We start from the raw sequence: 21,566 nt of genomic DNA on the forward strand, positions 1-21,566 counted from the left end.
GATGAGAATCAACAAGCACCATTAAAGGATCCATTGCATGTTCCAATTGGGCCTATTACTATAGCAAGATCCAAGAAGATCAAAGAAGCACTTAATGGGGATTCAAGAGATTTGGGCTGGTTCTAAACTGGGGCATTCCAAGCTTGGCTCAAAGGAAGATGGAGGCGTAATAAATTTAATTCAAGCTACTGATGGGGCTGATCTTGCTTAATTGAGCATAATTTCCTTAGCAACGTCATGGATTAATGGTTGATTATGGCTGATTGACTTTCCAATTACATACCAATTAATTGGCTGATTGGCTTTCCAATTACATACTAACTAATTGGTTGATTGACTTACCTATCTCAGACCTTCCTTTGGTTCGCATTTCATTTATAAACATTGGGTTGGGGTTTTCTATCAAAAAAATCTAAATTTTAGCTTTCTTGAGTCAATATTCCAATATTGTTTGTTGGGTCTCAAAAGTATGTCAATTGAGGTTCGCATCATTAGAGTAGATACCATGCCTAACTCGTTGTTTAGGAAAATCAATAGTTTAAGGAGTAGATACCATGCCCTTAGGTTGACAAACATTGGATATCTAGAGATAATTGGAATATTGGTATATTGTTAATCTTATTTGAGTATGGTTAGTGGTGGATTTCAAAACCCTAATCCTTTTAGGTTTAGTTTATCTTTTATTTTATTTGTTTAGTTTAATTCAATCTATGGCAATTGTTTTAAAACCGTTAATTAAATAGGAAATTACATTCTAAGCATAATTTACCAATCCTTGTGGGAATGATTTCGTATTTGCCTATTGTACTATCATTTGATCTGGTGCACTTGAGAGTAAAACGTAGTAGATATTCGCCTATTAATTTAGGTGGGTATTTGTCACAACAGTAGACATGCTCATATAATACGCGTGGTTAGTCAAGTGACATATCTCACATTTTTAAGGAAAGTGTTCGTAAGAGTTTTCTAAAAAGGTTCGAGCACTCGTGTACTATTCATGCGAGCGCTCGTGTATTGTTCACAAAAAGTAAAAAATGGTTAAAGGTATGATCTCACAAGAGTGGCGTGAGATCCAGGTGAGCGCTCGGGTGGTCCTCTGGACGAGTGCTCGCCTAGTGAGGGTATTTTGGGCTTTTTGCTCCAAAAGTTGTTGAGGGCTTGGGTTATGTTGAGGTGGCTTAGGATTTTCTATTTAGGGCTAATTTAGAAGGCTATTAACTTGTTGAGTAAGGGTTTAAAACTTTTTTAAAAGTCGGGGTATTACAACTATCGTGATGTTCACTCCGCTCTCATCTACTTGGCCTTCCACTGGTGTTAATATGAGCCACTAATTCCAACAATTAGCCTCCTTGTCACTTTTCTTTCTCGATTGGTCAAACACAAGCCTTTCTTTTGTAAGACGAATAATCTCTTGTCGTTCTTCCGTTTCTCTTTTCTTGGGATTTCTTCTTGTCTTCCTTCATATCATTAATTACCTCCACAAGATTTAAAGCCATACAGTCTTGCCTCCTTCATGCTTTCTCTCTTTTTGGGCATTCTTGCCAATTGGCCTCTCCAAGTCAACAACCGTTGATCGATGCACATCATCTTCCCCTAAATGTATTGACTTTGGAGTCGAAGAAGGCTCTTGTGAAAGTAATTTTCTTTTTGCTTTGTTTGACTCCTTTAGCCACCAATGTTTTCCATTTTGGATGACATCTCATTGTATTCCAACAATGTTCAAAATGAAAGTGACTGTCGTGGAGCTAGTGATACAAAATCTTAGCTTCCGCAATTTGAAAAATTACCAAAGATTCATAAATAAAATCTTGATACTAATTAGTCATTGGCTCAATAATTCAATAATTAAGATACGACAATCCATCCATACCTCGTCTACTTCGGTAGCACCACTTGGGCGTTTTGCTTCAATTTGACCTACCTTGGCACCAAACTTGTTAACGGCTTTTTGGATTGTTTGCCATCAATTCGTTAGAGAGTTCACAGAACATACAAAACAATTTCACTTTTTATATATTCATAGTGTGCATGAACTATACCCCAAAATGTTGAGCTTTTTTTATTGGTACCATCAATTGGATCCATACTAATAGTGAGCCAAGCCAATACTAATGCGTTGTCTTCTTATACACTAAAGTTTCCTTTCCGTTGAGCTCTTTTAGTGGTGGATTCAATTTGAGGTTGATTGTCTTAGGAATCAATGGTCTCATATAGAGGAGCTAGCATATATGCATTGTACTCATAATTTATCTCGTATATGAGAGGTGTTGTGCAAATTTTAATATACTCGCAAGTGCACGAATCGTTTGCAATATAATGTTTTGCAAGTGGGAAGTCGAACCCATAGAGAATTGTATTTTTGATAGAGTTATTTAAATATCAACTAATTAAATCCTAACCTAGTTCCAAAAGGGTTTTGAATTTTGGTTTTAAAAATTAAAAGACAAACATAAACTAATTAAAATAAACTAAGAGATAAAATACTAAGATTTGAGAATTCACACTTACCGAATTATAACAACATACTTCCATATTTATCATTAATTTGAAGTTTTAACAATTAAAATCTTAGATATGTTTTACTATGCTTCAAACAATTAATCAAAATTATCCTATGTATCCATTCATTGCACAAATCACAAGAGGAATTCAATATCAATTAAATTATCAAATGTATCTGTAAATCACAAAAGATATCCAATCTTAATAGAAACACCAAATGTATCTGTAGAGCAAATCACAAGTGATATCCAATTATTTAGGCAAATAAAATTAAGCAATCAATTATGTGAAATTATCTTAAATCATCAAGTGTATCTTTAAATCATAAAAGATATCCAAGAATCACTTTACACATTGAAAATAAGTAAAACAATTGAAATATTAAACCCAATAAAATCAGATAAATAAAGACTTACATGAAAGTATTGATGTTCTTTATCGGTGAGGCTTCATCCCCAACTTTAGTTGGAAATTTAGCTCCACATAAAAATAAAACCTAAATCTAAAGAAAACCTAAACTAAAAAGAGAAAAACTGTAAAATTTTGCTCTCTCGAATTCTCTATCCTTTCTTGAATGCAAAGAAGTCTATTTATAGGCTTAGAGAAGTCTTAGAAGTCCTATTAAACCTAGATAATTCAGAGATCTGTCTCCCAGTCAAAATAAAAGTCTGAAATCGGAATAGGATTCGTCCAGATTTGTGTCCTTTTATTGCGGGGCGATTTTGGCATAGTAACCGTCCGAATTTGGAAAATCCTATATTCACAATGAACTGTATTATTTTGAGTTAGCTTTCCAATGCCACTTGAATCACTTCAATATGATATTTGAGCAGAAAGTATGGCCAAAATATTGAGACGTGTGCAGAATTTGAATTTAAATCCAATCCGAAATTTTATCAAATCTGAACTTGATCTTTAATCCGATTTAACATTTTCTTGAATTTGGTTAGACTTAACCACATCATCTAGGTCTTCTCAAAGTATGCTTTCTTTCAAACTCTGCATTTTTCCCTTTAAAGTTGTAGTTTTTCTTTAATGACCTACAAAACATTAAAAACACAAAACTAACACAAAATATGAAATAACGGCACAACTAAAGGATTAACTAATGTAAATAAAGGGGTCCAAGTATGCAATATTTGGCACTTATCAAGAGGGTTGAGAAAGGGACCTTCATGCAAATCCATCATTCAAAAAAAAACCTACATGAAACCCTACTTGCCATCTCTAAAACGGTGATGTTTCAAAGTAAATGTGAAAATATACTAAACCACAATTATTGATGGAGATGATAATTTACGAATTGAAACTAGTTATATATCCTAGCAATTATTGATGGAGATGATATCAAGTTTAACTGTGTAAGAATTAACAAGAAAACAAATTAAAAACTTCAAATACTATCTCCTAATCACCATTCCAACATACTTGCTTTGATTGCATTAGTATAGATAGGCATAAGGAAGCTACTCTTATTTGAGTGTTTAACAATCATCCTATTCCATAATAATATATTCAAACAATCATCCTATTCCATCATGTTGTGCACATTATAATGCTGCTTCTTTCAGTGTAAGATTAATTAAATCATAATAAATTTACATAGGCTTATGAAATGTCACGTTTTGTCCTGCAATCAAACTTGGAATAATAGTTACAAAATCCTTCATCGAGGTATAGGCTGGGGAACTAATTTAGTATAGCATAAAATATAATCCAAATATGGCATTAAATTGAAAGAACACCCCACAATCACAACACAAAATACTCAAATATAGAACACCCCAAAGAACACCACAAACTTTAGACGGAACACTTCAAAGAAAAATCCATTCAAATATCTTGGATTTTCACAGCCGCATAATCAAACTAGAATCGGACTGGAAAACTTTCGAACTCATACCCAATCTACAAAGTCACAGAACACCCCAAAGAACAACATATTATGCGGTTTTTAAAATCCAAGAGCTTAAATAAAAAAGTTTGACATGTTTAATTAAATGGGTCGGGTTAAAGTTAACCTATATCTATATATATAGTCTTATATCATGTCTCGACATGACTCAAACCCAACATACGAAATTTAATGCTGGCAATTTTTGACATGACCCATAGACTCAACACAAACCCAACACGAAATTAGCGAATTAGGATTGAAGGGTCTAACTCTTTTAATTAAATGAATTAAGTTAAGATTGAAGTATAAATCTTATATCTATAGTATCTTAAACATGGACAACTTATGAATACTGAGTTAAAAACCATGCAAATGTAACGCTATTGTTTGACTAAATTATTAATAAGGCCCTGGTTGGAGAGAAACAAAAGACACTGAAAAAAAAACTTTTGAATGAGGACTTTTATTTTGACAATGCTACACTGGTGCAGCAGTTTGCTAATTAGACGACAAATTTAAAACCACAGGTACAGGTTTGTAAAAAGTAAAATATTGAATCAATGCCACTTGAATACTAATTAAGGTACATTCATTATAAGGAACACATAGACAATATTAACGAACAGAAAATCAGAACAAATTAAGGTACATTCATTATAAGAAACACATAGACATTAGAACATTTTTTTACCTCCTTGGCCCCAGCATTTTTACCCAGTTTTGAATTAGATTTGTAATCATTATTGAAGAATCCTAATTGAAAACCAGTATACTTGTTGACAATTAGAAATTTCGGGTCAAAGCTATTTGTCACTATTAATTAATGAGAAGTTCAAGTTGTTTCATAGTTGTGTTAGAATGCATCGTTTTATGAAGAAAAACTTTTCATGTTCTTTAGTAGTTTTGGTTGCAAGTACTGCAAAATATGTTTAGCGAATCTTTTCTCAAACTCAGAATCGGGGTGAAACTACTCCACATTCCCACACAAAACACTCCAAATAACATCACAAACTTAACAGAGAACACCCTAAAGAACACAGCAACACAAAATCAGAATCTAAGCTATTTGGTCTTATTTTGCAAAATCGTCAATAAAAAATAAAAAGAAGCAACCAGATTGTGTAATTGGGACGTACCTTTGGGCGATCGGCTTTCACGAAGAGGGAGAGAAAGTTATGGAAAACCCTCAAACTCATATCCAATCTACAAACAATCAAACCAAAATCTATCACAATCAAACCAAAGTCATCACTCAGCCTCACCCATATCCATCTCACCTAGAAGAAGGGGAAACAGGGGAGGGGAGGGGAGGGGATATCCACAAAACGGGAGATGGGAGAGTGAGAGAGAAAGAGTGAGAGAGGAGCTAACCTTGACATGACGGAGGCAAGCGGTCTACAAATAGAGATGCCATGTGGAACTGTGGTCTGCTGAGAGAGAGAGATAGTGGGAGAATGAAAAAAAACAAGTGGGAAGAAGTTTTGGGAAAATGAGCACGTGAGAGAAATAATAAAAAAATAAAATGGCTATGTGGACAGTTCCGCTATATGTAGTGGGGACACTTTTCACAAATGCTCAAAATATCCATTTTGCATTTTTTTTTTTTTTGGCTAATCCAATGTTTTTTTTTTTTTTAAAAAAAAAAACTGATTAGCCATTTTAGATAAAAATGCTATTTAGCTACTCTATTGTGAGTGTTCTTAGGCTTACAGCTTGTTTGAGTATGCGTTTGAGGGGCTTAAAAGGGTGTATAACACTCACAAAGTTCGTTTGAAGAAAAAAATACCCGTTTTGTAAAAAAAATTGAAAGCATTTTTAAGGATCCAAAAAGTCTAAAAATGGTCAAAGCACACTTTTGGTAAAAGCTTAAAAATTAAGCTTTTGCCAAAATGCATTTTTTGACTTAAAAGTTCTATTTTTCAAATACAATCCCAAACATGATCTTAGCCATTTCTTATTTTTATCTAAAATAAATAAGCAAAACACTAAAAAATCATCTACATCCGATTATGCATCTCAAATGCAAAATACATTTTTGTTGCATTTCATATATCCATCTCATTAATCAATATACTATTTCTTTCTCCACATCTATATTTTTCCAAAATTTCCTCCCATTATTTCTCTCTTCACATCTATTTTTTCTCAAAAGTTGAAAAATAGGATCTTTAGGAAAAATACAATCCTTAAAAAAAATAAAAAAATAAAATTTAAATAATATAGATAAAAAAATAGATAATCGGATGTATGATGTCTTTTAAAATTCATTAGCTAAACTAAATAAAGTAGATTTTAATTAGCTATTTTACATAAAAATATATAAAAACCAAAGTGGATACTCTTAGTCACATAACTAAGTAACATATCTAAGGATTAAAGTATATAATAATTGATAGTTAGTTTTTTTTTTTTTTTGGAAGTATAATTGATAGTTAGTTAAATGTTAATATTTATACGCCATATCATTTATGTTATATTTATAAATATTTTAATATTATGAGTAACCTATATAAATATGTTACATAGGACGTATGTTATATAGGTCGTACATCTAACATATATATATATAATAGTGAGAGAGCTTAATGGGTGGAAGCCAAGTCAAGCTTATACGAGCGTAAGTCGAATCAAATTGATTAGTTTAGTGTTCAAATTTGGAAAATTTATTAAAAAATCGAGTCCGAGTCGAACTTTATCTGATCTCAACTCAAAGTTGTTCACGAGTGATTTTGTTACAGCCCTACATGTAGTTTTTGGTTTTTGGTTGAACAAAAATATATGGGCCCAATTGTGGTTGGTGTAGAGTAGAAGGACGGAACGGTGGGCTTGACAGATTAAGCCCAAGTCACTTTAAGCAGCGAGAGCATGGGTTGCTATAGATAACCCACACGCAAGAATAAGATCCAAAAATTCCAGTCCAGGTAAATGGGCCCAGTTGGGCTGGACCTTCTTTACCCGTCCATCAACAAATTAGAACAAAAGCTGAATTTTTATGTTCCCTTTCCTTTCAAAATTGTACTGAAACTCCAAACATAACCAGGTACGTTTCCGCCTGCAAAGTGTTCGACAATAAGTCTCTTAGAAGTTCCGGTGCACTGTAAAAGCACACACTCACAGCTCGCCGCCAAATGAGAGGAAGCATAGGAAGAGCACTCTCTCTGCCGAACCCCGTTAACTTTTCCAATGCCGCAAGACAATCTTTAATCCCTTTCTCCAGTTCCTCCTCTCCCGGCGGCGGTGGCGGTGCCGGTCGTGGCCGTGGACGCGGTTCTGCTTCCACGCAGTTTGACTTCATCGCCCCAGGTAAGCCCGGGCCCGACCAGTCCGAGTCGAATCCGGACCCGACTCCTCCTGGACATGGACACGGGCACGGCCGCGGCAGACCCATCCCTTCTTCCCCGACTCTGACCCCCAACTTCTCTCCCTTCATTTCGTCCATCAAACCCCCACCAGCTGGCCGCGGCCATTCAGTTCCACCGCCGCCAGACTCGGCGCCCAAGCAACCCATTTTCTTCAAGAAAGAAGACGGGCCTACACACGTTTCGGCCGCGGCTGAGAGCTTCCCTGATCGGAATCTACCTCCGAGCATAATCCCTGGACTGTCCGGCAGCGGTCGCGGAAAACCCCTGAAGCAACCGATCGCTGAGGCGCAAGTTGTTGAGGAGAACCGGCATGCCCGGGCCTCCCGAAAAACCCCAGCTCACGCCCCAGGTGAAAGAGGTGAAAGAGCGCAGAGGTTGACCCGTGAAGAAGCAGTGAAAAACGCGGTGGAGATTCTGTCGCGCGGTGGCGGCGGCGAGGGTGACGGCGAAGAGAGCATTGGTGGTGGCAGAGGAGGCAGAGGGTTCAGAGGGAGAGGTGGGCCCGGGCGGGGCCGAGGAAGAGGGATGTACAGAGGGAGGGGGAGAGGGAGGGGTAGGGAGTCGAGGGACGATGGGTATGGGGCGGGGCTGTATCTGGGTGACAATGCGGATGGGGAGAAGCTGGCGAAGACGCTCGGCGTTGAGACCATGAATCAATTGGTTGAAGGGTTTGAGGAAATGAGTGGGGCTGTACTGCCTTCGCCCTCGGAGGACGCGCTTTTGGACGCCATGGACGTCAATTATTCGGTGAGTAATCGTACTATTTGGGTTTTTGAGGAATTTCTGAATGTTTGTTTGGTTGCCGAGAAAGTGTAGGGAAAATTGCTTAAATGTTAGTTGATTTGAGCTTTTCTTGATCGGCAAACAGGAGATGTTCCTGTAGGAATTTGTTTGGTATCAGTTCTAGTTTTAATAAGTTAATTTTTTTTTTGGGCGGAGTTGGTTGTGATTATTGCTTTTGGACTACAGATTGAGTGTGAGCCGGAGTATTTGATGGGCGAGTTTGATCAGAACCCGGACATTGATGAGAAACCGCCAATTCCGCTGCGAGATGCACTTGAGAAGATGAAGCCGTTCTTGATGGCATATGAGGGGATTCAGAGTCAAGAGGAGTGGGAGGTAACGTTTAATGTCTTGTATTATTCTTTGATTGACGTGTTTCATGTTATTCAACACTGCTGCTTATTTAATAATGCCTTTACAGTTCGGTTTCAATTGAATTTTGATCCTTAAGGAAGATTTCATGGGATCTTTGAACTTATTCATCTACATTACAATCTATGTCTTGCTTTATGGGCCATCATAAACACTGATTCTTGGTAAATGTGCATGAGCATCTAGTTGACTTCTGTATATTCTTTTGTTTAGTCAATAGGGCTTGTTTACTCTGCACAATGAACTCATTTGATGCGATAGGCCTTGTATCAGGAACGATATAAACTATATTGTTGCTGATTGGTTCCTTTGTGTTTGATGATACATTTGAGAACTTGACATTGGACCAGAAACTGCATATTACAGGAATATGTTTACAACTGGAAAGCAACAAAAGCATTTATAATGGAGCATGTATTGATCATTGGAATGAGATAGAACTGAAGATGACCATAACTTGAAAGCTAACAAGTATCTCTTCAATGTTGACATCATTTGGACCTTGCCAAAGTACACATGACCTTCCAAACCCGATCTAGCCTAGTAAAGCTGAAGTACATTTAATATGGATAGCAACACTCATTTTAAAATGAATGGACATCAATTGAAAAGTAAAAATTTTAAGCCACAAATGTCTTCATGATAAGATGGACCTTTTATGACTTTTAACAAACTGGTGTTGGTGATAAAATCCATTTTAAAATGAATAGACATCGATTATGATAAATATCATGTAGTTATGTACATTTTAAGACCGTTAACAAGTAGTGTAGGTGACAGTTATATCCACCAATATCCAGTTATATTTGGTCTATATTCATAGTTGTGAAATTATGTTGCTTTGACAACCTAAAGTTTCCAACTTGAGCCTTCTCTGGTCATTCAGCTTTGGTCAACAAAAAAGACTCTTTAATTGCAAGGCCAATGGGTTGTAGCCCAAATGGCACTTCCACCTTCTTGTAAGTTAGGGTGGTCAGTGTGAGGTCATTAGTTCTAATCCTGCAAGGTGTCACTTAAATTAGTGTGGGAATTTTTTTTTTTTCAAATGAAGTTTCTTTCTTCTTCTTTTCATTATCATTCTTTTAACAGCTTAAGAGTACATGTCCTTAGCAGTCAATTGGCTCTCTATTTGAAAACATCTCTAATGTCTTATCTATTTATCGATTGAACTTATGAAATACTAAATCAGTATATCTGGGAATTCATATTCACTTCTTGTGGTTAAGCTTGCAGCATCAAACTTATGATTCTTTTTTACTAAAGTTAGACTTATAAATTAAGTCTTGGTCAAGTTCTTTTTGAAATTCTAGGTATCATGGGGTTCACTTGCTGTTTTGCATTATACCAATGTTTTTTCTCGCCTTCAATGATAGCATAGAATTTGTGTCATACTGTCATGTTTTGGTGATTTGTACATAATACGTAGTTGCTGATGGCAGTTTGGATTGGTTGACATTTTTTTTTTTTTTGATAAGTAATTGCATTTCATTAAAAAGTGCAAGAACACAATTCAAGTACATAGGAAGTATACAAGAGAAACACCTAATAATAAGAAGAAAAAAGATAAAAATGAAATCATGAAAGCTAGAAAAATGGAAGCAATCCAAGGCAGTCATTCGTGGTAAAGGGTATTGAAGGAAAAAGCTTTTAATCCACCACCATCCTCTCATGTCCTTCAAAACATGGATTATTTCTCTCTCCAAATATACCACATTAGGCAGGATGGAACCATCCATACTGCTGCACTATGAGGACTACCAGACTGCCCTCTCTAATAGACGAAGAGGTTTACCACTCGTCTAGGCATGATCCTATCTAACCCAAAAAGATTGAAAATAAAATTTCATAGAGCACTAGCAACCTTATAGGGGTGCAAGAGGTGATCAATGGATTCCCTACTCTTCTTGCACATGCAACACCAATCTACCATTATAATATACAACTTCTTCAGGTTATACATAGTGAAGATCTTCCCTAACGCGGCCAAGCAAGCATAGAATGTCACTCTCAATGGAACATTATAACGCAAAATATTTCTCCAAGGGAAAGGATTACTTTCATAGGGAATCAGGACATTATAGAATGATCCAACATTAAACAATCCTCTTTAGGAAGGGCCCAACAAAGCATATCTTCACCCTCTCGTCTCTATCTGAAGGAGTACAACAAATTAAACAACAAGGTAAAGAGATCCACATCCTAGTCATGTGTGAATTTGATAAAATTGACATTCCATTGATGAAAGTGTGGCGTCCCACATCGCTTGGGTATGGGGATGGGGGTGTGCTTATATGTATATTCACACCCTTCTTAACACAACGCATTTTCAAAAGTTGTGATGGCTATGTTCCTATTAGAACTCCGCAGTTAAACGTGCTTATGTAAGAGTAGTATCAGGATGGGTGACCTCCTGAGAAGTCTGGTTTTGGGGAGCTAAAAACGGACAATATTGTGTCATTGGGGTGGGGTGTTACAATTGGTATCAGAGTCATTGTCCAGCCTGGTGATTGTGGCATCCCACATTGTTTGGGGACAAGGATGTGCTTATATGTATACTCGCAACCTTCTTGACACAACACGTTTTAAAAAGCTGTGATGGCCATCAACTTATTAGAACTTTATTGTTAAGCGTGCTTATGCGAGAGTAGTACCTGTATGGATGACCTCCTAAGAAGTCTGGTTTGAAAGAGTCAAAAGCGAACAATATTGTGTCGTTGGGATGAGGCATTACAAAAAGTCACTAGAAAATTTCAAATGGCAAACCACTAAAGCATCCTTAAAGCGAGCAATTTTGAATAATGCTGAAAACGTTGCCTTAAGGGTCTGATTCCCACATGGCATGCCAAAATTTAATCTTGAAGCTATCACCAAACCTCAAATCTAATGTGACTAGAAAATTCCTTTTAGCCCCTCTTGATAGTTTTCCATAGACCCATCCCATACGAATCATGAACATTATTAGAATACCATCCATCCCACAAGCTGCCACATTTCAAATCCACTATCACTTTCTAGGAAGCGTCTCTCTCATGCACTAGAAGTGTTTGGTCAAACATAAGTAAATTTCAGAACCCCATCCACCCGCACCCCCTAGAAATCGGAGAATGGACCTTAGATCAACTTACCATGTGAAATTTGAACTCTTCACCAATATCACCTTACAAGAAGTCCCGCAATAACTTCTCTATGCGATTGCAACACCAACAAGGAGTGGAAAAAGTGATAGCCAAATGAAGCTCTATCTTCTCAATAATGCCATTCCAAATAGGTTTGACCTGAAATGAAGCTCCCAATGGAAGACCTATATACGTAATAGGCAAAGAGGAGACCCTGCAACTCAGAATACTAGCCAGACCATTAACATTGTTAACATTCCTACACCAATTCTGATTTAGCTAGATTAATCTTCAACCATGAGACAACTTTGAAGCATAAGAACAAGTAACAAAGGTGATTTGGGTTTGCCCTATCCACAATATTGTCTAATTTTAACCACATCTTTGCAAACTTGAACTACCTTCTACCTCCATGATAGCCTTAACAAGCTAGAAGAATGGGGAAATGATCCGAGCATAGTCTAGGTCGCCTCTTCTGGAACAAATCAAGAAATTGTTCTTCCCAATAAGGAGAAACGAGAAGTCTATCAATTCTAGACCAAGAGGGTGTATCCTTATTGTTCAACCATGTAAAAGAACCAACAATAGGGATCCTAGAATTGGAATCGATCATCGTGACCTTATCACCGATGAAGTATGAGCTTGGAGATTGAAAGAAAGACTGTGTTTGAGTGTCTGTTGGCGAGACCTTTGACAGAGCGCCGTCAACAAGAGAACTCACACCATTGTCCCCCGAAATCCCCTTTTGCTCTCCTCTCAATTGAACAACAGAAGCTACTGGACTCACCAACAAAGCATTCGAAAGTCGATCGGCTTGGACGAAGCGCACAAAGCCCACACCAACACCTGAACCCGACCCCAAAATGGATGAAACCCCAGCCCGTGATTTCACCCTCCACATAAGGGTGGGCTTAAATATGGGCTAGATCGGGTGTCTAACCTTGGAGACTAGCGGACCCTTAACCGAAACACCTGCACCTTTTGCTTGGCCCTTCAGGGAGGGATTCTAAATCTCCAAAAAATTCCTTCGTTGTTGGGCTAAGCTTTGGCCCCATAGCAACTACCCCCACTGGGGTGACATTATTACCCGACCTAGAATGACTGAGGCCCACATCCAAATGATCAAGCAATTGGTCCAACTCTCCTCTTAGGCGCTCGAACTAGGCTCGCAGGTCATGAAAGTCACAACTGTCTCCTCCGACATGACACCCCCTTAAGCCGCTCGCGTATTCTGCCACGCAGACTGTCTGGCAGCCTCCTTCAGTAGAGAACAGGAATGTTGAGACGTGCCTAGAGAGAGAGAGAGAGAGAGAGAGAGAGATTAAAAATCAGCAGAAAATGGTAGAAGGGGGAGGGAGGGAACAAACAAAAGAGGAATTTTGAGACGTACCTTGGGAGTGAGAGAAATTAAGAATCAACAGAAAATGGTAGAAGGGGGAGGGAGGGAGGGAGGGAACAAACAAAAGAGGAATTTTGAGGCGTACCTAGGGAGAGAGAAATTAAGAATCAGCAGAAAATGGTAGTAATGTAGAAAAGATTACAATTATAGTGTATCAACCTCATACATCCATATAGTACTTAGACATGTAAAACAACATTTCTAACATTTGGTGGATGACGGCTTCAATGTACATTTATGTGTCTTGCAATTGTTAAAATAGGGTAGAGAGACATGCCAGTGAATCTTATATATCATGCCAACCCCTCTTTTTTGTCTCAAAATATTAGAGCTAGGTATTACTGATAAAGTAGAAGTGTAAGCTTTGGTTCTACATATGTATCTAATTTGTTTCTGTTTCCTATCATCAACTTCTTGTAGTTAGTTCTGTTTTAGATGTCTTGCTTTTAATACTGTCAACTTTTGACAAATATAGGTTAGATTTAGAAAAGAGTAGACTACGATAATTACTAGCTGGATCTTCTATAACACCCATGGGTTTTTGGCATTACTTATTAGGCAAGGTAAGGAGGCAGGTTAGTATTATCTGCAGTTAAGATTTTTTGTTTTACCCATGAGTGTAATTACAGGGGGATCATGGATTTTTTCACTTGGTTAGGTAAAGAGGCTGGCTAGATAAAGAGGTGCATTGTAGAAAAGAGGTTAGATACTTAGAATGCATGAATTGAAGATGAAATACCCTAAATATCATATGGGAGCTGAATCCTTGAAATACCCTCCCTTCTCATTATCAAACATCGCGTGCAGTGTTTACCAAAGACCATTAATGTGATAAAGAGGTGCATTGTAGAGAAGAAGGAGCGTTGGTTAGGTTACTAGATTCTTCCATAATAGCCAATGGCAAAGGAATAGATACCTTGATGAAGTCTCTCTTTGTCTCCCCCTCCAATGCCCTTGGTTCATTTTTCTAGATTGTTTTTAATCATAATGGTTGAGCTGGGCCTGAGAAGAAATGTGACATGTTAATTAATTTGAAAAACATTATTTGATGAAATTGCTCTAGAGGTGAGAGATGATGTGCTAAATATGAGATGAAGCAACAAGAGATCAAAGCCACATCTTTTGCCAGCTCAATTTCTCGTGTGCATGCATGTCTTATAACCATATATTTTGCCAGCTCTCTGTTTCTCATGTATGCATGCATGTATTATAACTTTGTTCTTTTCCTCCATGGTCTCTAAATGGTTACCTAATATGACATTTTTGATAAGTAAATGCAATTTATTAAAAAGCGAAAAAAGGCTACCTAAGTACACCGTATACAAGAGAAATACTTAGCTAGTAGAAGAAAAGAGATGAAGAAAAGTAAGAAAGCTAGAAATATTTTAAGTCAAAGGAAGCTGTCTAGTGATGGAGTCTTAAAGAGAAAATCTTTAGTTCTGCCATTGTCCATTCGTGGTTTTCAAAACTTAGATAATTTCTTTCCCTCCAATGACACCACATAATGGAACCATCTTCCAGATAACAGCATTCTGAAACCTACGAAAATCCCTAAATACTTTAGTGTAGGGTCCATTGAAGACTTAAAGAATAACTTATGTATGAGAGTGAAAGTCATGATTAAAGCTGGCTGAATTCTATCTTATTTTCTTTAATAAATTATGCTCAAATTCTTTACCTTTTTTATGCTTCTTGGTACAAAGCCAACTTTTTCCTTTCATGTGTTAACCGCCGTTAATTGGATGATGACACACTATAAGAAATGCAGCTTATAAATTTTTAAATGTTGCACCACACATCCTAGCATTGGTCTTTGAATTTGTAGCCTATAGACATTTTAAGCACTTTAGGCTTACAGTTGCATACTTGCTTGCTTTGGGCATGTTGAAATGTTGTAATATTAAGGAGTAGAACCGCTGTTAAGTGGATGATGACACACTAAAAGAAATGCATCTTATAGATTTGTGAATGTTGCACCACACATCCTAGCATTGGTCTTTGCATTTGTAGCCTATAGACGTTTTAAGCACTTTAGGCTTACAGTTGCATACTTGCTTGGCTTTGGGCATGTTGAAATGTTGTAATATTAGTGAGTAGAAAGCGTTTCAATTAAGGATCTGAGTTCAATATATATGATATTAAAGATGTGTTTGAATGATAATAAATTTTAAAGATGTATGATACTACATGCTTGGGCCACATCACACCCACCAACACCATGACTGTGCCACTCTAAGTTGTGCCATATGCCAGCTCCCATACCTAAAAACAAAAAAATCGCCACCTAAATTGTAATAAAAATGAGAATAGGTATGCATTAGGTTTGCTATCTGCTTGGTTGCTGAGAAATGAAAAAATTTACTTTGTTTTTCTCGGCAACCGACAGAGCAAGGGTTTTGGCTTTTCAGAGAAGACTAGAGCGGCTGCAGCGTCGAGACTTGGAGGTAGGTTACCATGGCTGTGCAGAAGGGGGAAGAGAGAGAGTGGGTTAGAGGCTTAAGGTTGGCTGTCTTTTGGGGTTGTTTTTGAGAAAAAAAAGGGGGGGAGGGTCGAGAAGGGGCAAGCGGGGCGGGTAAATTTTTTTTGAGCCATATTAATTTAGGAGGATTCTTTAGCACACACTGCTTTTGTTGTTCCTTTCTGTTTGTTTTCATTTAAACTCTATTTACTTATCAAATAAATAGGGAAATTATAATGCCCATAGAGTTGTATTAGCAAATATGGATGCTGAAGTTATAATATCATTCTTATGTTATTGCTTATATATTGTTTGTTTTATGGGAATTATATGATGAGATTTGATCTTTTATTGCGATGGCAGAAATTATAGTACTCTTCTTGTGGGCTCTACAGTTCTTTCTGACCATTCTCATTTAACCAGGAAATCATGAAAGAGACAATGGAGAGAGTTCCATTGATGAAAGAGATTGTCGATCACTACAGTGGACCGGATAGGGTAACTGCGAAGCAACAGCAGGGAGAGTTAGACAGGGTTGCAAGAAGTGTTCCTGTCAGTGCACCAGATTCTGTAAAGCGGTTTGCTGACCGTGCAGTTCTTTCTCTTCAGGTTAGTATTTTCCCTTATCATCTTGAAATATCTTATTATTTCCACACCGTGCATGAATTACTCCTTTTAGAGTATCTGCTGGCTTATGTTGAACTAGCCATATATGTTCTCTGAATGTGTGTGTGCTTGTGTTGTATCTGCCTGCCTGATGCATGGGACTAAAAGTAGCACATATAGATGTCTGTATATTCAATTGTCTCACTGCCTTTTCAAGGGACTATGGTTGCAACAGTCTTTGGAGATATCTGAGACGCATTCTTGGGTCATAGTGTCTCCCTTTTTGTGGTATGGGACAACAAGCACCATTATTTGACACCTAGACTAGTTTTAGTTTCACTCACAAGAAGAATTTATTTCTCCCCCTTGCACCCTCCATCAAACTATTGGAAAATATCCAGATTCGGACAAAAAAAAAAATGATAGATGACTTAAAAAGGATGCAAGTGACCATTCTGTCTGACTTCCAAAAACATGCATAGATGATATGGTCAGCAAATGGTTGCAGACTTATGTCATCATACTGAGAAGTATTAAGATATTAAAAAAAAATTTCCAAACCCTATTGACATGGATGGATATAAAATTTCTGATTTATCTACCAAATCTTGGTACTTGCTTTTTTTCAAGAACATTCATGAAGCTAGTCTTTCTACCCTAGTGGTGGCGTGTGTAGGCGCATCCTGCTAGGGTCTCCCTCCATCTTGTTGATTTGGAGCTCGATAGGATCTGGGCTGTGGGATTTGTGGTGTGGTTTGGGCCTTTTTCTGTTGTTCATTTTGTGAAGTTGAAGCGTTGTTGGTGGGTTTGCGTTGATTCTTGAAGGAGCTCGTAGAAGGTGTAGGGTGTTTTTGGGCCATCCTCGCCTTCTAGAAGTTTCAATGCGGCGACTATGTGAGCGGCACGTGGAGGCTCATGTGGGTGCGAGGGTGTTGCGCAAGGGGGCTATCGAGCGGCAGTGTTCATGGAGACCAAGTCTTTTTCCTTTTCAGTGACGGAAGGTGAGGCAGTGGTCCAGTTGGACGAAAGAAGGAAGGATTTTGCCGGCGTTGTGTTCTTGGGTTTGCAGTGCTCTGTGTGGCTGGTTGCTGCGTTGGAAGTGGCGTTGCGGAACTCTTGGGTGTTGGATTTCGTTAAATCTTTTCGGGAGGGGCTGAAGGTGTTGATCATTCGTGGAGGTGGCAATAGGGCTGGTCATTTCTTGGAGTTGGCGGTGTATCCAGAGGGTAGCCGAAAAGGGCTCGTTTTATTACCAGAGGGGAGTGAAGGGCGGGGTTGGAGCCGATTTGCTGGGGAGTTGTGTAAGGTGATGGCTTTCTTGAAGCCACGACTGTTCCGTCATCTTTTGCTGCTTCTCCTCCAGCAGGGAAGAAGATTTGGTTGAAGGTTTGGCCTGAGACAGGTGTGCAATCGTATGGGGCGGTGCTGCATGCGGAGGCCAGACACCCTGTGTCCAAAGCATCATCAACTGTGCTTGTTGGTGATCTGCTAGGTATTAAGCAGTCTTTCGATGGGAATCTGATGGGTAATTTTTTTGAATTTCAACTGGAGTCCCGTGTCTGAGGGAACGGTGAGTGGGTCATTGCTGATGCAGTTTTTGGGGCAAATTTCCTGCCTGGTGAGGAGTGCTTTGATCTAGGTAATCAGCCTTTCCTTTTCGATGCTGAGCTTGAAGGGGTTGGCAGATGTTCAGGAAAGGGGAAGAAGAAAATGCCTTATCAGGTTTGGAAGGATAGGTGTATGAAGCTGAAGACTAAGGTGGTGAGGGTTGTGCAGTGACGATATCCAGCACTACTCCTGGTGGTTCTTTTGATTTTGGTCTCAGGAGGTGGTTTCTCCAGCCTTCTTTGGCAGTGTTGGGGAAGGGAGGGATTTTCATCCTGACTGTGCTGGTTCTGTTGTCGACCCTGGTCGAAGTTGGGATGGATGGGGAGGAGGATAATTTCTGGGACGAGGAGGCGGAAGAAGATTATTATCCTCTAACCTTGGATGTTTTTCCCCTTGCTATGCCCTTGGATCAGATCTTGTGCGAGTCGTCCCCAAAGGCTGTCCAAAAGGGTGGTGTGGATGAAATCGTTGCTCTTTCGCTGTTTTCGTCGGGTTTTTGGTCCTTTTTCTCAGGTTTTGGAGGGTTTGTCTGGTGATCCCCCTCCCCCGATTAGGTTAGGGTGGTTCCACCTTTGGCCTGTGCTTCTAATTCAAAAGGAAGGAGGGAATTGAAGAACTTGGAGAGTTCAGTCAATTATGAGGGTTCTAGTCGCGGTAAAGGCAAGAGGGTGTAGGTGTTTTTGGTGGGGTGTTGGGTTTGTTTTGTGGGTCTTGGGTTTTGTGTGTTTTGGGTCTCTATTCTTTTTTTTTTTTTTTTTCTTGGTGTCTTTGTGTATACTTTTGGTGTACTTAGGGGTACCTTATGCTTTTTTTATAAAGCTCTTTGATTACCTATAAAAAAAAAAAAAAGAAAAAAAAAGATGTATTTTATTTGCTAGTACTTGTGCTGGTCTAAGGATACCTTGCAGCTTGAGCAGGCCATCAGGGGCTTGTTCTAAAGAATATATGGGTTGGTGGTTATTTGGCCTCTGTTTAGAAGTGTTTTTACATTGTAAAATTACAGGCTAAAATCAGAAATAAATGCTATATATCTTAGTGTGTATACATTTTCCTGGCTATGCTTTTTTATTTTTGGAATAGAAGCCATGATCTTAGTGTCAATATTATATAGTTTCATACAGAACTTTGAGGCCAAAGTTCAAATAGAAGTTTGAACGAAGGTTGGTGTAGTAAGGAAGTTAAGGGGCCTTTTGGTGTTGGAGTGTAGAAACATATTAGTAGGGGGGGTGGGGAGTTTTCTCGAGATTTTTTAGCTTTGAAGTGGGAGATGGTTCTTAAATTAGATTCTAGCATGATGTTTGGTGTAGGGATCATCCACTGAAGGAATCCTTTATGAAGTTATTTAGTATTGTGCGATATAAGGAGGCGTGGGTTATGGATAATATGCATGTTTCTAATAGTGTTATTCAATGGAATGTATCTTTTTTACGAGCTGTACAGGATTGAGTGGTAGAGGTAGTGCTTGCATCTTTTGGGAGTGTATTCGGTGGATTCCTTCAAAGAGGAAGAAGTTTGAGGTGCGGTCGTTTTTTCACAAGTCATTTACTTTGGGGGGTTCGTCTTTTCCTTGGAGGAGTATTTAGAAAGTTAAAAGTACCTTTGAGAGTGAGTTTTTTCTTTTTTTTTTTCGTGTGGACAGCAACTCTTGGTAAGATTTTGACTTTGAATAATTTGAGAAAGAGATAAGTAATAGTGGTCGAATGGTGTTGCATGTGTAAGAAGAGTGGAGAATCTATACATCATCTTCTTCTTCATTGCGAAGTGGCAAGATACTTATGGAGTGCGATCTTTACTCGTTTCAGCGTCACATGGGTTATGCTTGAAAGGGTGATAGATCTATTAGCTTGTTGGAAAGTTCAGGTGGGGGTAGCTGTTTAGTTCTATTTCTGTGGAGAATCGCCCCTTTGTGCTTAATGTGGACCATATGGAGAGAGCAGAATGCAAGATATTTTGAAGATCTTGAAAAGTCGAAGGATGAGCTCAAAAACATTTTGTTCAAGTCACTCTTTAATTGGACAGGGGCTTTTAATACTTCAACTTTTTTCAACTTGTTAATTTTTGTTCTTCTTCTAGCCTTTAGAAGGGACTATATTTGTATACATCTTGTATATTAGGGTTGCGCCCCTCTGCGCTTTCAATGAAACAAATTACTTATAAAAAAACTTGAGGCCAAAGATTTTGGTTGATGAGTTGTGGTTTCAAATGACAACAAAATAATCCGAGAGATGTAATTTCAACCAAATCAAATATATTGGAATTTTCTTCATGTACAAATTATGTGGTTTTGAGGACTATAGAGAGAGTTTCTCTTTTAGGATGTTGGCGTTGGTTAATTATCAATAAAATGAAAGTTATATTTGTCAGTCCCTTGTGCACCAACTGAGGAACAAAACAAAACAAAAATCAATTGAGGTTGAAGCTAGAGATGAAGTAGAGAGGGTAGTAGGGCTAAGGGTTTTTTTTTAAATGAATAATAATAATTTTATTTAAAGAAAAGGACGAAGGTACATGAAAAGTATATAACTTTAATTATCAGAAAAATGAAAGTTATATTTGTCAGTCCCTTGTGCACCAACTGGGGAACAAAACAAAACAAAACTCAATTGAAGTGGGAGCTAGAGATGAAGTAGAGAGGGAAGTAAGGCTAAGGCTTTTTTTTTTTTTTTAATGAATAGTAATAATTTTAGTTAAAGAAAAGGGCAAAGCCCTCATACATGAAAAGTATACAAGAGAGTCTTTGAAAGCACTCTAATCTCCTAACTATGCTTGCTGGTAAAGGGAAGACCAAAGATGAATAAAAGCATTCACAACAGACTCCATATATGTGGTTCACTTCCTTAAGTTTAGGGAAAATATCAAAAAAATCACAAAAAGCCACCTACAGTAGACTCCCTATATCTCCCATAGACATTAGGATCGCTACAGTACAACCCAATATATAGGCTTGCACTATAGCAATCCTTGTGCTTATTAAAATAGAACAAAAAAAAAAAAAAAAAACTCATTCTCTCTCCTGAATCATTAGAAAAGTAGAGAAATAAAGAATAAAAAAATAAAGAAGAGTAAATAAATGATATTTAATTAGTATAGGAAATAATAAAGGGAAGCTATTGTGGAATATATGTATATAGGAAAGTAAAAAGTAGTTTTAATCCTTAAATGTATAGAAAATGACAAGCAAGCTGCTGGGAATTTTCTAAGAAGTATGTAGGAATATTGGATAGCGTATTCTTGATGAGAATAAGCTTATTCCACTTCATGAGAATACTGGTTATCTTTTGGGTAAATTACACTTCATCCTTCCAAACTACCACCTCATTCTCAGAAATGTTACAAACTTTAAATCACAGGCAACTCACCTTCTAATTTGAAGTTTCGGTTTTAATATATCGTTTTTGTCGAATTAGCCGTTAAGTTTGGTGAAAAGCTGTATCAATTGTCAAATGATCAAATTATCCATGAT

At 37.8% G+C, this 21,566-nt stretch overlaps 1 protein-coding gene and 1 long non-coding RNA gene across 4 annotated transcripts in view; one reads left to right on the top strand and one right to left on the bottom strand.

The window, feature by feature from the left end:
- Positions 1-2,843: 2,843 nt before the first annotated feature.
- Positions 2,844-5,859, bottom strand: LOC132184917 (uncharacterized). Its single transcript, XR_009440597.1, has 3 exons — positions 5,771-5,859; positions 5,536-5,602; positions 2,844-3,272 (listed from the first exon to the last, which is right to left on the bottom strand). It is a non-coding gene; the product is annotated as an uncharacterized LOC132184917 (long non-coding RNA).
- Positions 5,860-7,392: 1,533 nt separating this feature from the next.
- Positions 7,393-21,566, top strand: part of LOC132184442 (uncharacterized) — a 46,574-nt gene continuing 32,400 nt past the window's right edge. For all 3 annotated transcript variants that reach the window (XM_059598080.1, XM_059598083.1, XM_059598081.1), the window contains exons 1-3: positions 7,393-8,508; positions 8,731-8,880; positions 16,313-16,498. In XM_059598080.1, coding sequence (XP_059454063.1) covers positions 7,528-8,508; positions 8,731-8,880; positions 16,313-16,498 — 1,317 coding nt within the window. In that variant the 5' untranslated portion in view covers positions 7,393-7,527. The remainder of the gene's footprint in view (positions 8,509-8,730; positions 8,881-16,312; positions 16,499-21,566) is intronic.

This window comes from Corylus avellana, chromosome ca6, assembly GCF_901000735.1.
Source record: "Corylus avellana chromosome ca6, CavTom2PMs-1.0".
In the NCBI taxonomy this organism is placed as follows: Eukaryota; Viridiplantae; Streptophyta; class Magnoliopsida; order Fagales; family Betulaceae; genus Corylus; species Corylus avellana.